General features: G+C 47.6%; 1 protein-coding gene across 6 annotated transcripts in view; it reads left to right on the top strand.

Annotated features, from left to right (window-relative positions):
• LOC112226695 (capping protein, Arp2/3 and myosin-I linker protein 3-like) overlaps positions 1-17,432 on the top strand; it is a 48,018-nt gene that overhangs the window by 999 nt on the left and 29,587 nt on the right. For 2 of the 6 annotated variants that reach the window (XM_042307907.1, XM_042307909.1), the window contains exon 2: positions 4,997-5,091. In XM_042307907.1, the coding sequence (XP_042163841.1) occupies positions 4,997-5,091 (95 nt within the window). Of the gene's footprint in view, positions 1-4,861; positions 5,092-17,432 lie in introns of those variants that run through there. The other 4 variants (XM_042307905.1, XM_042307908.1, XM_042307904.1 and 1 more) reach the window with 4 other exon arrangements.

Genomic DNA, 17,432 nt, shown 5'->3' with positions numbered 1-17,432 from the left:
GCAAATTAATCCCTTGTTTGTTTCTGGATTTAGCTGTGGTAATGACCAGTCAGAGCTAAAGGTACAGAGAGAGGAAGGAAGGGATGTGTGGTGGGCACTCATGGAGAAAGAGCAGTTCCATTAGACAATCAAGGCAGGTTTTTAACTTCGCCAGCAGATCCGACCCGCTTGTTTACAGCTACGCTAGGATTCAGACAGGCTTCCTGTGTCGATGAAGACACGGCGGAGCCGGCACCAGAAATGTCTCAGAAAACGTCCCCCAATCCAGGGATGAGAAATGCATCGAGTTTGAGTTTATTATATTTTTTTACAGGGACAGTGCACATTAATCAACATTGTACTCCGAATTGTCCAGTTATTACAACTGTTACACTGAGAAGATTGAGCGACTGTTAAGCAAGCAGTCGTTCAACCTTGTCAGTGTAACATTTGGGAGTACAATGCATTTTTCATTCCTGGATTGAGGCAGGTTGAAATCAGAAAGAGTGGGAGGTCATATAAACTGGCACAGCTTAATCCTGACACATTTATTCATTGGTCTGACAAGAGAAAGTCAACACTATTGTGACTAAGCCCTTGCAGAGAAACCACATGATCACTTCATTGGTGTGACATCACAGAGTAAGCGTCAAGGTGGGAGCTCACCCTGCGAAGCACACAGTAAGATAAGTGACATAGATTTTTTTTCTGTTTTGATGTTGAGGTTATAAAACTGTCATAAATAATAATCCCAAATTGTGATGTAAATGTGCATACTATTAAAAAGTTGCCAATATTTTGTGTGATTAGGAAACATCTTGAGGATTTCAGAAAAGTGTTGGGCTAATGTGTTGGATAGATGTTGAAAGAGGTTACAGAAGACTGCAATGCAAAATGTGTCCCACTTATTCAAAATTCATGCTACGTTTTGCGAAAAATATCTTGCACTGGCTCCACTATATTTTAATCGAACGCAGGAAGCCTGTCCGACCCAAATGAAGCTGTAAGCAAGCGGGTCGGATCTGCTGGCTAGGTTTGAACTCATCCTCTCCTCTCCCATCTCTCTCTCCTTCCTCTCTGTCTAATGGTAGTTCAGCATATGCTGTGGCCGGGCCTTCTGTGGGAATGCCGAGTGTTAAGGGCTTTACTTGAGTGGTTTTTAAGCATGAAACACACCGAGAATCTCATTGCCGATAGGTACTGCCGACAGGTACTCATCATAGTGGCAGGCCGTTCCTTTTCTTGCTAGAACAAAAGCTTCACCTGCTGCTTGCCGACCCGGTAGCGACAAACCTACCAATTCTACTTGTAGAATCGCAATGCTCGTCAGTGGCCAACAACTTGACTTTGAGCCAATCAGAGAGAACGATCCCCAAAGTGGGTGTGCCAACAAAAAAAGGGAAAAAGAGGGTATTTTCATCTACAGATGAACCAGTCACACTTCATATGCAATGTAGACTATGGGATGGTACAAAAAATACAATACAAAATATTTCAACAAATGTGGACAACCCTTCAAATTAGTGGATTCGGCTATTTCAGCTATAAAATCGAGCACACAGCCATGTAATTCCATAGAAAAATTGGCAGTAGAATGGCCTTACTGAAGAGCTCAGTGACTTTCAACGTGGCACCGTCATAGGTTCCAAATTGCCTCTAGAAGCAACGCCAGAACAAGAACTATTCGTCGGTAGCTTCATGAAATGGGTTTCCATGGCCGAGCAGCTGCACACAAGCCTAAGATCACAATGTGCAGTGCCAAGAGTCGGCTGGAGTGGTGTAAAGCTCGCTTGCCACTGGACTCTGGAGCAGTGGAAACGCCTTCTCTGTAGTGATGAATCCTGCTTTACCCTCTAGCAGCCCGACAGACCAATCTGGGTTTGACGGATGCTAGGAGAATGCTACCTGCCCCAATGCATAGTCCCAACTATAAAGTTTGGGGGAGGAGGAATAATGATCTGGGGCTGTTTTTCATGGTTCGGACTCCTTAGTTTCAGTGAAGGGAAATCTTAATGCTACAGCATACAATAACATTGTAGACGATTCTGTGCTTCCAAGTTTGTGGCAACAGTTTGGTGAAGGCCCTTTCCTGTTTCAGCATGACAATGCCCGCATGCACAAAGCGAGGTCCATACAGAAATAGTTTGTTGAGATCGGTGTGGAAGAACTTGACTGGCCTGCACAGAGCCCTCAACCCCACAAACACATTTGAGATTAATTAGAACGCCAACTGCGAGCCAGGCCTAATCGGCCAATATCAGTGCCCGACCTCACTAATGCTAAGTCACCGCAGCAATGTTCCAACATCTAGTGGAAAGCTTTCCCAGAAGGGTGGAGTCTGTCATAGCAGCAAAGGGGGGACCAACTCCATATTAATGCACATGATTTTGGAATGAGATGTTCGATGAGCAGGTGTCCACATACTTTGGTCATGTAGTGTAGCTAGCCAAGTGCAAGCTAGCCAAGCTAGCGAAGACACGATGCACACAACACTAAATACTTCCTACTAGCTAACCACAATAGCTAGTATTGATATTATAATACAATTGCAATGGGTTAGCTAGTTTATGTGAATCAGCTGCATGTGTTAGCTGCTGAATTAGTGCAGTGTCCATAGCTAGCTAGCAATTTTTTACTAGTTAGCAAATGCGCTAATGTTAGCTAGCTAGCTAAACATTTGGCTATGGGCTGGCACTGGCATAATGGGATTTTTTATTTAAAAAAACCAACCATAATTTAACCAGATAGGCCAGTGGGTGTTACGGGTGGGTGTTGCTACGGGTGGGTGTTGCTATGGTGACCAGTGAGCTGAGATAAGGCAGATCTTAATCGGAGGATATTTTGTAAATTACGAATCGCCGAAGTCAAGGATCGGTGGATAGTTAGTTTTGCAAGGGTATGTTTGGCAGCATTTTAAAATGTTATTTCACATTTATTTAACCAGGTAGGCTAGTAGAGAATAAGTTCTCATTTACAGCTGCGACCTGGTCAAGATAAAGCAAAACAGTGCGACACAAACAACAACACAGAGTTACACATGGAATAAACAAACATACAGTCTATAACACAATAGAAAAAAGTCTATATACAGTGTGTGCAAATGAGGTAAGATAAGGGATGTAAGGCAATAAATAGGCCATAGTGGCAAAATAATTACAATATAGCAATTAAACACTGGAGTGATAGATGTGCAGAAGATGAATGTGCAAGTAGAGATACTGGGGTGCAAAGGAGCAAAAAATATATATAACAGTATGGGGATGAGGTAGTTGGATGGGCTATTTACAGATGAGCTATGTACAGGTGCAGTGATCTGTGAGCTGCTTTGACAGCTGGTGCTTAAAGTTAGTGAGAGAGATATGAGTCTCCAGCTTCAGTGATTTTTGCAGTTCGTTCCAGTCATTGGCAGCAGAGAATTGGATGGGAAGGCGGCCAAAGGAGGAATTGGCTTTGGGGGTGACCAGTGAAATATACCTGCTGGAGCGCGTGCTACGGGTGGGTGCTGCTATGGTGACCAGTGAGCTGAGATAAGGCGGAGCTTTACCTAGCAAAGATGACCTGGAGCCAGTGGGTTTGGCGATGAATATGAAGCTAGGGCCAGCCAACGAGAGCATACAGGTCGCAGTGGTGGGTAATATATGGGGCTTTGGAGACTAAACGGATGGCACTGTGATAGACTGCATCCAATTTGCTGAGTAGAGTGTTGGAGGCTATTTTGAGTGAAGGAGGCTTTTTTGCGAAACAGGAAGCCAATTCTAGATTTAACATTGGATTAGAGATGCTTAATGTGACTCTGGAAGGAGAGTTTACAGTCTAGCCAGACACCTAGGTATTTATAGTTGTCCACATATTCTAGTCGAGCGGGCGGGTGCTGGCAGCGATCGGTTGAAGAGCATGCAGTTCGTTTTACTAGAATTTAAGAGCAGTTGGAGGCCACGGAAGGAGAGTTGTATGGCGTTGAAGCTTGTTTGGAGGTTTTTTAACACAGTGTCCAAAGAAGGGCCAGATATATACAGAATGGTGTCGTCTGCGTAGAGGTGGATCAAAGAATCACCCGCAGCAAGAGCAACATCATTGATATATACAGAGAAAAGAGTCGGCCCGAGAATTGAACCCTGTGGCAGCCCCAAAGAGACTGCCAGAGGTCCGGACAACAGGCCCTCCGATTATGGAGAGTGAATTCTTGCTAGGCAGTGAATGTAGCTGTGGCCATAGTATCAACAAGGGCTTTCTACAAAATAGCAACATTAGCGCAGATAGCTTTGTATCTAGACCATAAGCAAAATGCTCGGATATGCAAATAACGCTACTGCCACCTTCTGGTTTGGAGAATTTTAACAGGGTTTAGTGGCTGACGAGGTCTTTGCTATTTGCACACAAAAAAGATTGACTGTTCACGGGTGCTAAATACTGTCGGCAGGCAAATGTTTGACAATCCTATCGCTGTGTCTGAGCTTTTACAGAGATTAAAGTTGATTACAGCTGCCTTAACTCTCTGTCTTTCTCTGCTCCTTCCTCGTCTCTCCCTCCTCTGTCCCCATCCCCCTCTTCCGTCTTTTGACCAATCACATCAGCTCTTTTCACATCAGATCTTTTTCAGAGATGATCAGATTAGACCAAGAGACCAATTAGTGAAAAAAAGATCCGAATTGGGCTGCCTGTGTAAACGCAGCCTTAGTGTTTGAAAGCTTATGGTGTCTTTTGGATATGGCAGTTTAAGAAATAGTGTGATGTGTATCAACTATTTGGTCAAACTTTGATAAAACTTCCTTTAACATAACATTCTACTAAAGCTGTTTGCCATGCCCCTCTGTCTCTTTTGTCTCATAGTGTGACTGTACCTCCAAATCAGTTCCATCTCTGGGGCTAAATATAAAACCAGTTTCGTTTCCTCTTGTTTTCTCGTGTATGTGTGTCTGTGCCGTGGTGTTTGTAATGTTGCCTGTAAGACAGCATTTTTGTGAGAGAGGAATTTACTTGCAGTATTTGACTTTTGTTTCATGCCTTCTTTCCACAGAGAGCATCAGGAGGCTCATTGAGAAACAATCTATCAAGTTTGTGCGAGCTGTAAAGCAGGACACAAAGCACGGCAAATCAGAGGACAGGATACTGGTGAGGCACCTTCACAATAAACTCTACTGTCAGAAATCTGGATTCTATATCTCAGGTCAATGTAGTGTATTTTGAACTTTAAATTAGAGTACAATCCATTTTAATCGGGCATTCAAGCTTGGTGGTCCACACACTCCCCTAGGAGCAAACGAGACACCATGGGGCATTGAGTCCATTCTTTCAACCTTTATTAGAAGTGGCAGTGTGCCTCTAATGCCAGAGGCATGGGGATGGTATGTGTGTGTGTGTGTGTGTGTGTGTGTGTGTGTGTGTGTGTGTGTGTGTGTGTGTGTGTGTGTGTGTGTGTGTGTGTGTGTGTGTGTGTGTGTGTGTGTGTGTGTGTGTGTGTGTGTGTGTGTGTGTGTGTGTGTGTGTGTGTGTGTGTGTGTGTGTGTGCGTGCGTGCCCCTGTGTGCGCGTGTGCTCATGCCAGTGTGTGTGTGCCTGAGGGTGTGTAAGCGGACTGTGAGGTGTCCTAGCAGCTTGTGCGAGCCAACACACACACTTCCGGACATTGCTGCTTTTGAGACATCCTCAATTAGTCACCCGTTTCAGTTACTAATGACAGACACGCACCCACGCACACACACACACACACACATGACACAAGGGTCGTAGAGGAGTAAGAGCCCAAGCTCATTTCCTCTTACTGCTGAGAGTAAACTGGTGCTGGGTAGAGGGAAGACAAGCTGTCATTACCACTCACCCCCTCTATTTTTGCCTCTGTCTAGTCTTTGTTTCCTTTTCTTCTCCTCCATATCTGTCCATCTCTATTACGCTCCCATCTCCCCTCCCGCTCCCTGCTCTCTCGCTTTTCTCCCTCCTCATCATCTCTCATCTTGCCCTTCTCTCTTCCCCTCCTCCATCTTTATCTCAACACATAGAGCTGTGTTGAACCACTCTGCTCCCTCCTTTATCCGAACAGAACTCAATTAGGCCTCAGGAGAATGTTAGTCTAAATGGGTTTTGCTAATGCAACTTCTCAAAACACTTATGGCGTAGCATGGCATGATGACAAGTAAAACATTGCATAGAGGCCTACATGTGTATTGTGCATATGTCAATGTTTGTAAATGGACAGAGCTTTTGGAACAAAGTGTAGGGTATCTAAAACACACACAGGCATGCATGCAGTGAGCTCGCTGTTGAATACGTAGCCTGCTACACTTCATCTACTCTTTGTTTGTCCCTCCCTCCCTTTCTCTCTCTCTGTCTCTCTCTCTCTCTCTCTCTCTGTGTCCTTTCTCCCTCTGGGGTTGTGCTGGTATTCAGCTGTCTGTGTACGTCTCCTGTTCCAACTGTCACGCTGTGCCTCACAGACACATGCACACACGCATACCCGCGCACATACACGCACACAGACAGCCTCACCCTCCTAGTGCCTTTCATTCAGACAGACATATAGTATGCTCAGCAAGACATACACCATTGTGCTGAGGGCAACGTTACGAAGAGTAACAACATACGCCCAGATACACAAACGACCGCATAAACACACCCTGTCATGCACACACAAACTGGGACACACACAGAGGGCATGCATTTCGGAGCACTCATTTGAAGATTAGCGCCAACTCCAAAAACAAAACATCTTCAAAGACTGAGAGGAGTGAAGGAGGGAGGGGCAGAGGAGAAGGAGGGGTAGTGCGAGTCGAGGGGGGCACCAGGGAAAGGGGTGATGAGAGCTCAGAGCAACGGAGGAGAGGGGGAAAGGAAGGAAGAAATCTGATGTGTTTTGATGACCCAATTGCTGCCTTTTCTACCCTCGTCCATTATTTATCTCGATCCCTTGCTCGATTTCGCCCGTCATTGGTTCCCAGCTCCCTCTCTCCTCACTAATAAAGGCCCTATTACTGGGATGTGATCGCTACAGTGTGACACTCCAAACACAGTCGGTTGTTTCAAACCTTTTCTCCACTTAGATCTCCACATTCTCTGTTAGTCTCCTGTAACTACAAGGTACAAGGAGGGATCTGTCAACAGAGTAGGCTACTTGTAGAGACATTCAATGGCAGGAGAGAAGGAGAGCTGTTTATCTTAAACACAACAGAGTATCTCACTCGGATTTGTATTAGCACCACATAATGAAGACTGAAAATGCTTGAATTGAACCAAGATGGCTTTTTGTCATGTGAGTTCTGGTAGTCAGCTAAAGAGGTTGACACATGCACATCCTCGTTGGATAGAATCAAATCAAATCAAATTTATTTATATAGCCCTTCGTACATCAGCTGATATCTCAAAGTGCTGTACAGAAACCCAGCCTAAAACCCCAAACATCAAGCAATGCAGGTGTAGAAGCACGGTGGCTAGGAAAAACTCCCTAGAAAGGCCAAAACCTAGGAAGAAACCTAGAGAGGAACCAGGCTATGTGGGGTGGCCAGTCCTCTTCTGGCTGTGCCGGGTAGAGATTATAACAGAACATGGCCAAGATGTTCAAATGTTCATAAATGACCAGCATGGTCGAATAATAATAAGGCAGAACAGTTGAAACTAGAACAGAGTACCTGTTGGGGAATGCCGTAATGGTTGGATGTCTGTAAATGGCAGGCATCTAATGGTGGTATGATTGATCTGTTGATCTGATGATAGATGTCTTACTACAGGGATATTGCTCTGTCTATAAACAGGGATGTATTAGTCTCCGTAACCCCCCCCTCTCGCCCCACTCTCTCCCTCCCCTCTCCCAGATCCCTTTAATGTTCCACAGGGCTCGGTTGTAAGTCTCTTTGAGTTAGGGTTGTAGCACACTTTTATGTGAGCAAAATCTGCTACAAGATGTGTTTTTAAGCCAGCATTTTCTCCCTCATTTGTCTCCTCCCTCCAATCTATCTCTCTCTATCCAGCTCTCCCTCTTTCTCTCCGTCTCTTTTTAAAAGGCTGCTTATAGAGCAGGACCTGGGGCAGCTGTGCTTTCAAACGCGCCCGTACTCTCTGCCAGACTGTCTGCCAGGGAAGATGGAAAGGTTGTGTCCTTTTGATGCTGGGTTCACCTGGGTGAAAGCAGACTGTCCCCAGTGTCTCTTGGGTATTTTGTGTGTTTCCGCACCAGTGTGTGTGCGTGCGCATGTGTGTGTGAATGTGTGCACGTCTCCGTGAGTATGTGTGTGCGCACAAGTGCGTGTGTTTGGGTGGCTGCTCGCACTCATGCGCACACACATACTCAAGGGGACGTGCACACACATACACGCACACACACTGGTGCGGATACACACAAAATTCCCAAGAGACACTGGGGATTTTGTGTGAATGCAGGCACACACACACGTTCTTCAAAACTGTCTTAGGCAGAGCCAGAGAGACGGGATCCTAGATTAGAGCGACCAGGGCTCGGTTTCTCAAAAGCATCTTAAGTCTAAATTGATCGTTAGGACTTCGTTGTAGCATAGTTAAATCTCAGAGCTGGTTCACAAAAACCATCGTTACTAGTTGAGGTTTTACTAGTAGTATGTACGGGACACACATGGTTTACACGGTCCAACGAAATACTTCATTGCAGGTTCCTGCTCGACAATGCAACAACAATAAGAAAGAATAAAAGATAAGAATATGAACATAAAGTAAAGGGTTCAGTAGAATAGAATAAACATTTTTGCACAAGTATAAGACAGGAAAGCACATTTTATAGTCCAATATTTACACGTGTTTTAGGAAAGGGGTGGTTGGGGGGCAAGTGTTTAAATTCGGAAGTATTTTTTGCAATCATAATAAGCATATGGTAGCAGCAGTTGTGGTGTGTGTGTAGCGTGAATGTATGTGTGTGTGTGCCTGTGTGTGTGTGTGTGTGTGTGTGTGTGTGTGTGTGTGTGTGTGTGTGGATGAGTGCTAAGGTGAGGAGAGTCAGTGCAGGTGGTCAGTCCAGTTCAAGTGTTCAGTAATCTGATGGCTTGTAGATAGAAACAGTCTCTGAGTCTGATGGTAAGGAAGTGAACAGCTCGTGGCTGGGGTGTGTGGGGTCCTTGATGATGCGGAGGGCCTTCCTCAGGCAATGTTTGGAGTAGATGTCCTGGATGGGTGAGAGCTTGGTCCCAGTGATGTACTGGGCTGTCTTCACTACCTGCTGGAGGGCCTTGTGGTTGTGGATGGAGCAATTCCTGTGTCAGGCCGTGATTCAACATGTCAGGACGCTCTCGATGGTGCAGTGGTAGTATTTGGAGAGGACCTGGGGTGGCATGCCTAATTTCTTCAGCCGCCTTAGGAAGTAGAGATGGAGTTGCACCCTATTGACAGGTGTGGTGGTGTTGTTGGTCAAGTTCTCAGCGATGTGGACGCCGAGGAACTTCAAACTGCTGACTTTCTATACTGCAGTCCCATTGATGTGGATCGGGGCATGTTCCCTCTGCTTCCTGAAGTCAAAAATCAACTCCTTTGTTTTGCTGACGTTGAGGGCAAGGTTGTTGTCCTGGCACCACAATGCCAGTTCACTTACCTCCTCCCAATAGGCTGACTTGTCGTTGTTTGTTATCAGGCCTACAACTGGGTTGTCGTCAGCAAACTTGACGATCAATCAATAAATCAATCAAATGTATTTATAAAGACCTTTTTACACCAGCTGATGTCACAAAGTGCTGTACAGAAACCCAGCCTAAAACCCCAAACAGCAAGCGATGCAGATGTCGAAGCACGGTGGCTCGGAAAAACTCCCTGCAAAGCCACGCAGTCGTTGGTGAACAGGTAGTACAGTAGAGGGCTGAAGACACACCTTTGGGGGGGCCCCTCTGTGTAATACCATTTATCGTACAGATACCCTGAGAACAAAGTTCAGGGAAGTTAAGACCATCAAGCCCAGCTAGCTAGCTATTTGCCAGCTTTAGGTAGCTAGTTAGGTAATGATAGCTGTGAAGGCATGGAACGTATATTCTGTAGATATTAAGTAAGTTAACTAGCTAGCTAACCTCATTGCAGTGTTGGAGTAGTGAACTACATATAGTTCAACTTGTAATTTAACAACATTTTGCAATAGCTTGGTGATAGTTGAAGAAAATTAAAATCTAGGTAGTGTTTTCAGTCCTTAATGACTTTTTTTGCCATGTAGTTGTGGTGTAGTGGTGCCATGTAGTGGTGGTGTACTGGTGCCATGTAGTTGTGGTGTAGTGGTGCCACGTAGTGGTGTCAGACCTGCCTAATTCTCACTTGAAACAGTTTTTGTGTTTAAATTACACATTCTGTTATCATATGACCCGAAAGGGATCGATTCTCGCAATGTATAGGCTGTGACATTTATAATTTTTCACAAAGTAGTTTGTTTGTAGTGAACACATTTTTTGGAAGTAACTTTATTTAAGTCAACTATGTTTTTTGAACGAGTAGCTTTAGTGTAGCATAATCAACATTTTACTGCAGTGTCAACACAAATTGTTGGCACATTCGAGGTCGTCGTTATTTTGAGTGCATTGCGTAGATGGGCAGATCTTGACGTGATGCCAAAATTCCTGGGATAAATAAATAAGAGCACCAATGCATCCCATCCAAAAGTGAGAATGTTCTTCAACCGTGAAACCCTTGCAAAGTTACATGGTGAAATAACCATTATTCAACCAAGCTCAATAGGCTCAAAATTAGGTAAACACTGAATGAATATCTCACAATTTTTCCATAGGGCTAACTATTTATGAATGTGTAAAAAATGTTGATTGATGGTTAGGAAAGTAATTTCCCCATTGTCAAGCCCTGCCCTGCCCTGCCCTGCTCTGCCCTGCCCTGCTTTGTCCTGCTCTGCCCTGTCCTGCCCTGCTCTGCCCTGCCTTGCTCTGCCATGCCCTGCTCTGTCCTGCTCTGCCCTGTCCTGTCCTGTCCTCCTGCTCTGCCCTGCCCTGCTCTGCCCCTGCCATGCCCTGCTCTGCCCTGTCCTGTCCTGCTCTGCCCTGTCCTGCCCTGCCATGCCCTGCCCTGCTCTGCCCTGCTCTGCCCTGCCCTGCCCTCTCTGTCTTGCTCTGTCCTGCTCTGTCCTGCTCTGCCCTGCTCTGCCCTGCTCTGTCCTGCTCTGTCCTGCCCTGCCCTGCCCTGCTCTGTCCTGCTCTGCCCTGCTCTGTCCTGCTCTGTCCTGCTCTGTCCTGCCCTGCTCTGTCTTGCTCTGTCCTGCTCCTGTCCTGCTCTGCCCTGCTCTGTCCTGCTCTGTCCTGCTCTGTCCTGCCCTGCTCTGTCCTGCTCTGTCCTGCCCTGCTCTGTCCTGCTCTGCCCTGCTCTGTCTTGCTCTGTCCTGCTCTGTCCTGCTCTGTCCTGTCCTGCCCTGCTCTGTCTTGCTCTGTCCTGTGCCCTGCTCTGTCCTGCTCTGTCCTGCTCTGTCCTGCTCTGTCCTGCTCTGTCCTGCTCTGTCCTGCCCTGCTCTGCCCTGCTCTGCCCTGCTCCCTGCTCTGTCTTGCTCTGTCCTGCTCTGTCCTGCTCTGTCTGCCTGTCTGCCCTGCTCTGTCCTGCTCTGCCCTGCCCTGCTGTCCTGCTGCCCTGCTCTGCCTTGCCCTGCTCTGCCCTGCCCTGCCTTCTGCTCTGCCCTGCCCTGCCCTGCCCGGCCTTGCCCTACTCTGCCCTGCCCTGCCCTGCTCTGCTCTGCCTCTGCCCTGCTCTGCTCTGCTCTGCCCTGCCCTGCCCCTGCCCTGCCCTGCCCCCCTGCCCTGCTCTGCCCTGCTCTGCCCTGCCTTGCCCTACCCTGCCCTGCCTGCCCTGCTCTGCCCTGCCCTGCTCTGCCCTGCTCTGCCCCTTGCCCTGCTCTGCCCTACCCTGCCCTGCTCTGCCCTGCCCTGCCCTGCCCTGCCCTGCCCTGCTCTGCCCTGCCCTGCCCTGCTCTGCCCTGCCCTGCTCTGCTCTGCCCTGCCCTGCTCTGCCCTGCCCTGCCCTGCCCTGCTCTGCTCTGCTCTGCCCTGCTCTGCTCTGCCCTACCCTGCCCTGCTCTGCCCTGCCCTGCCCTGCCCTGCTCTGCCCTGCTCTGCCTCTGCCTTGCCCTGCTCTGCCCTGCTCTGCCCTGCCCTGCCCTGCCCTGCTCTGCCCTGCCTGCCCTGCTCTGCTCTGCCTGCCTTGCCTTGCCTTGCCTTGCCTTGCCTTGCCTTGCTCTGCCCTGCCCCTGCCCTGCCCTGCTCTGCCCTGCCCTGCTGCTCTGCCTGCTCTGCTCTGCCTTGCCCTGCTCTGCTCTGCCCTGCCCTGCCCTGCCCTCTGCCCTGCCTGCCCTGCTCTGCCTTGCCCTGCTCTGCCCTGCTCTGCTCTGCCTTGCCATGCTCTGCCCTGCCTGCTCTGCCCTGCCCTGCCCTGCTGCTCTGCTCTGCTCTGCCTTGCCCCGCTCTGCCCTGCCCTGCTCTGCTCTGCTCTGCCTTGCCATGCTCTGCCCCGCTCTGCCCTGCCCTGCCCTGCTCTGCCCTGCCTTGCCCTACCCTGCCCTGCCCTGCCCTGCTCTGCCCTGCCCTGCCATGCCCTGCCCTGCCATGCCCTGCCATGCTCTGCCCTGCCCTGCCCTGCCCTGCTCTGCCCTACCCTGCCCTGCCCTGCCATGCTCTGCCCTGCCCTGCTCCGCCCTACCCTGCCCTGCCCTGCCATGCCCTGCCCTGCCATGCCCTGCCCTGCCCCCATGCCCTGCCCTGCCCTGCCATGCTCTGCCCTGCCCTGCTCTGCCCTACCCTGCCCTGCCCTGCCCTGCCCTGCCTTGCCTCTGCCTGCCCTGCTCTGCCCTGCCCTGCCTTGCTCTGCTCTGCTCTTCCCTACCCTGCCCTGCCCTGCCTTGCCCTGCCCTGCTCTGCTCCCTGCCCTACCCCACCCTACCCTGCCCTGCCCTACCCTACCCTACCCTACCCCCTGCCCTGCCCTGCCCTGCCCTGCCCTGCCCTACCCTACCCCACCCTACCCTACCCTGCCCTGCCTTGCTCTGCCCTGCCCTGCCTTGCTCTCCCTACCCTACCCTGCCCTGCCCTACCCTACCCTGCCCTGCCCTACCCTACCCTGCTCTGCCCTGCCCTGCTCTCCTTTTTATTTATTTGTATTTTTGTAAGATCAACTTTAATATTGAAGATAGATTGTGGCTTCTGTCAATGTAATTGGCTTCATCATTTCTAATTCCCCATATTTGTTGATAAATATACAGTACCAGTCAACAGTTTGGACACCTGCTCCTTCCAGGGTTTTTCTTTATTTGTACTATTTTCTACATTGTGGAATAATAGTGAAGACATCAAAACTAGGAAATAACACATTGAATCATGTAGTAACTAAAAAAAGTGTTAAACAAATCAAAGTATATGTTATATCTGAGATTTTTCAAAATAGCCAGCCTTTGCCTAGATGACAGCTTTGCACACTCTTTTGTTTTGCTAAGAGTTTTCATTATAGTATTGATCAATTGACTACGACTTTTCAAATAACCCTCTGCTATTTGCAGAGTTATCTCCAGGTATATGTTGTAATTCTTCAGCCATTCCTGAGCCTGAGACAAAGAAGCAGCTGCATTCAGTGCATTTGGAAAGTATTCAGACCACTTTTCCCAATTTTTTATATTTTTATAATAACAGTTTATTTTTTATTTTTTCAAATATATTAAAAATAAAAAAACAGAAAGACCTTATTTGCATGAGTATTCAGACCCTTTTCTATGAGAATCTAAATTGAGCTCAGGTGCATCCTATTTCCATTGATCATCCTTGAGATGTTTCTACAACTTGATTGGAGTCCACCTGTGGTAAATTCAATTGATCTGAAATGGCATCGCCAAGATGGCGTAGCAGTCGGTCGTCTGTTTTGTCTTGTCCGGTCCCGTGTATATATAGTTTTCGTCGTATAAATTTTGTATATATTTTTATATTTTTAATCTCAATTTCCATCTACGCACTGAACATACTCTCCTGCAACCCGCCTCACCCAATGTGTTAAGGATCCGATATTTTTTATACTTTAGAACCGGTACCCCCATCAGAAGCTAACCAGTTAACTAGCTACTAGCTAGTAGTCAGTTAGCCACTGCTAGCGGTCATGACCGTTAACTCGGACATCAGCCAGCCTCAGCCCAGTCAATTCCTGCCAGTCTGCACAGAGCGATATCAACCCAGAGTATATTGGACTGCTTTTTCTCTACCACATCTCCGGATTCCTACCGCAAACTCTGAACCTTTACACCGGATCATCACATTTAGCTAGCTGCTATCCGAGTGGCTACTCCTGGCTACCGTCTCTGTCCCGAAGCAAGCACCAGTTAGCCTGGAGCTAGCCTCGAGCTAGGCTCATCTCCCCGGTTAGCCGAAGAGGTCCATTAGCCAATTCTTGGGCTACAATACCTCTTTTGCCAATTGGCCTGGACCCTTTACTGCCAACACGGAGCCCCGCCGATCCATCACGACTGGTCTGCCGACGTAACCGTACAATGTGGTTTCAACAGGCTCTTCCGTTGCGGCGTCCCCAGAGGCCCTTCTGCTAGCCTGCTACCCCGGCCCGCTAGCTGTCTGAATCACCGTGGCTCCAGCTCGCCTAGCTACTCACTGGACCCTATGATTACTCAGCTTCACATGCCTCTCCCTAATGTCAATATGCCTTGTCTATTGCTCTTTTGGTTAGTGATTATTATCTTATTTCACTGTAGAGCCTCCAGCCCTGCTCAATATGCCTTAGCTAGCACTTTTGTTGTTCCACCCCCCACACATGCGGTGGCCTCACCTGACTTAAATGGTGCCTCTAGAGACAAAACTTATCATTGTCATTCAATGCCTAGGTTTACCTCCATTGTACTCACATCCTACCATACCCTTGTCTGTACATTATTCCTTGAATCTATTCTTCCGCGCCCAGAAATCTGCTCCTTTTACTCTCTGTTCCGTACACACTAGACGACTAATTCTTGTAGCCTTTAGTCGTACCCTTATCCTACTCCTTTTATTTATTTATTTTTATTTCACCTTTATATTTCACCTTTATTTAACCAGGTAGGCCAGTTGAGAACAAGTTCTCATTTAGAACTGCGACCTGGGCAAGATAAAGCAAAGCAGTGTAACAAAAACAACAACACAGAGTTACACAAACAAACGTACAGTCAATAACACAATAGAAAGATCTATGTACAGTGTGTGCAAATGTAGGAGAGTAGGGAGGTAAGGCAATAAATAGGCCATAGAGGATAAATAATTACAGTTTAGCATTAACACTGGAGTGATAGATGTGCAGATGATGATGTGCAAGTAGAGATACTGGTGGTGCAAAATAGCAAGAGGATAAGTAACAATATAGGGATGATGTAGTTGGGTGGGCTATTTACAGACTGGCTGTGTACAGGTACAGTGATCGGTAAGCTGCTCTGACAGCTGATGCTTAAAGTTAGAGAGGGAGATATAAGACTCCAACTTCAGCGATTTTTGCAATTCGTTACAGTCAGAGAGCTGGATGGGAAGGCGGCCAAAAATCATGTTGGCTTTGGGGACGAGCACGTGTTGGCTTTGGATACCTGCTGGAGCCCGTGATACGGGTGGGTGTTGCAATGGTGACCAGTGAGCTGAAATAAGATGAAGCTTTACCTAGCAAAGACTTTTAGATGACCTGGAGCCAGTGGATTTGCCGACAAATATGTAGTGAGGGCCAGCCAACGAGAGCATACAGGTCACAGTGGTGGGTAGTATATGGGGCTTTGGTGACAAAATGGATGGCACTGTGGTAGACTACATCCAGTTTGCTGAGTAGAGTGTTGGAGGCAATTTTGTAAATGACATCGCCAAAGTCAAGGATCGGTAGGATAGTCAGTTTTACGTGGGTATGTTTGGCAGTATGAGTGAAGGAGGCTTTGTTGCGAAATAGGAAGCCGGTTCTAGATTTAATTCCCGGATTGGAGATGCTTAATGTGAGTCTGGAAGGAGAGTTTACCGTGCTTCTACACCTGCATTGCTTGCTGTTTGGGGTTTTAGGCTGGGTTTCTGTACAGCACTTTGAGATATCAGCTGATGTACGAAGGGCTATATAAATAGATTTGATTTGATTAACCAGACACCTAGGTATTTGTAGATGACCACATATTCTAAGTCAGAACCGTCTAGAGTAGTAATGCTAGTCGGGCGGGAGGGTGCGGGCATCAATTGGTTGAAGAGCATGCACTTAGTTTTAATAGCAATTAAAAGCATTTGGAGGCCACGGAAGGATTGTTGTATGGCATTGAAGCTTGTTTGGAGGTTTGTGTCCAAAGCACAGTGTCCAAAGAAGGGCCAGATGTAAACAGAATGGTGTCGACTACGTAGAGGTGGATCAGAGAATCTCCAGCAGCAACAATTTTGGTGGATAATTTTAGAAAGAGAGGGTCCAGATTGTCTAGCCCAGCTGATTTGTAGGGATCCAGATTTTGCAGCCCTTTCAGAACATCAGCTGTCTGGATTTGGTTGAAGGAGAAGCGGTGGAAAGCGATGGAAATGATCGATTATCGGAGATTTATCGGTGGTGACAGTGTTTCCTATCCTCAGCGCAGTGGGCAGCTGGGAAGAGGTGCTCTTATTCTCCATGAACTTTACAGTGTTCCAAAACTTTTTGGAATTAGTGCTACAGGATGCACATTTCTGTTTGAAAAAGCTATCCTCAGCTTTCCTAACTGACTGAGTGTATTGGTCGCTGACTTCCCTGAAAAGCTGCATATCGTGGGGGGCTATTCGATGCTAATGCAGAACAACACAGGATGTTTTGTGCTGGTCAAAGGCAATCAAGTCTGGGGTGAACCAAGGGCTATATCTGGGGTGAACCAAGGGCTATCATTCTTAAAATGGGCCATGCTTATTTAAGATGGTGAGGAAAGCACTTTTAAAGAGCAACCAGGCATCCTCTACTGATGGGATGAGGTTGATATCCTTCCAGGATACCCGGGCCAGGTCGATTAGAAAGGCCAGCTCGCTGAAGTGTTTTAGGGAGCGTTTGACAGTGATGAGGGGTGGTAGTTTGACCGCGGACCCATTATGCACGCAGGCAATCAGGCAGTGATCGCTGAGATCCTGGTTGAAATCAGCAGAGGTGTATTTAGAGGGCAAGTTGGTCAGGATGATATCTAAGAGGGTGCCCATGGTTATGGATGTAGGGTTGTACATAGTAGGTTCCTTCATAATTTGTGTGAGAGGGCATCTAGCTTAGATTGTAGGATGGCCGGGGTGTTAAGCATGTCCCAGTTTAGGTCACCTAACAGTATGAACTAACAGTATGAACAGTATGAAGATAGATGGGGGGAAATCAGTTCACATATGGTGTCTATGTCAGGGAGGTGACCAAGAACCTGATGGTCACTCTGACAGAGCTCCAGAGTTACCCCAGAAGGACAACTGTCTCTGCAGCACTCCACCAATCTGGCCTTTTTTGCAGAGTGGCCAGATGGAAGCCACTCCTCAGTAAAACGCACATGACAGCCCACTTGGAATTTTC

Source organism: Oncorhynchus tshawytscha, linkage group LG28, assembly GCF_018296145.1.
Source record: "Oncorhynchus tshawytscha isolate Ot180627B linkage group LG28, Otsh_v2.0, whole genome shotgun sequence".
Taxonomy (NCBI): Eukaryota; Metazoa; Chordata; class Actinopteri; order Salmoniformes; family Salmonidae; genus Oncorhynchus; species Oncorhynchus tshawytscha.
Note: the sequence above shows the minus strand (reverse complement) of the source record. Positions and strands in the feature narration are given on the sequence as shown.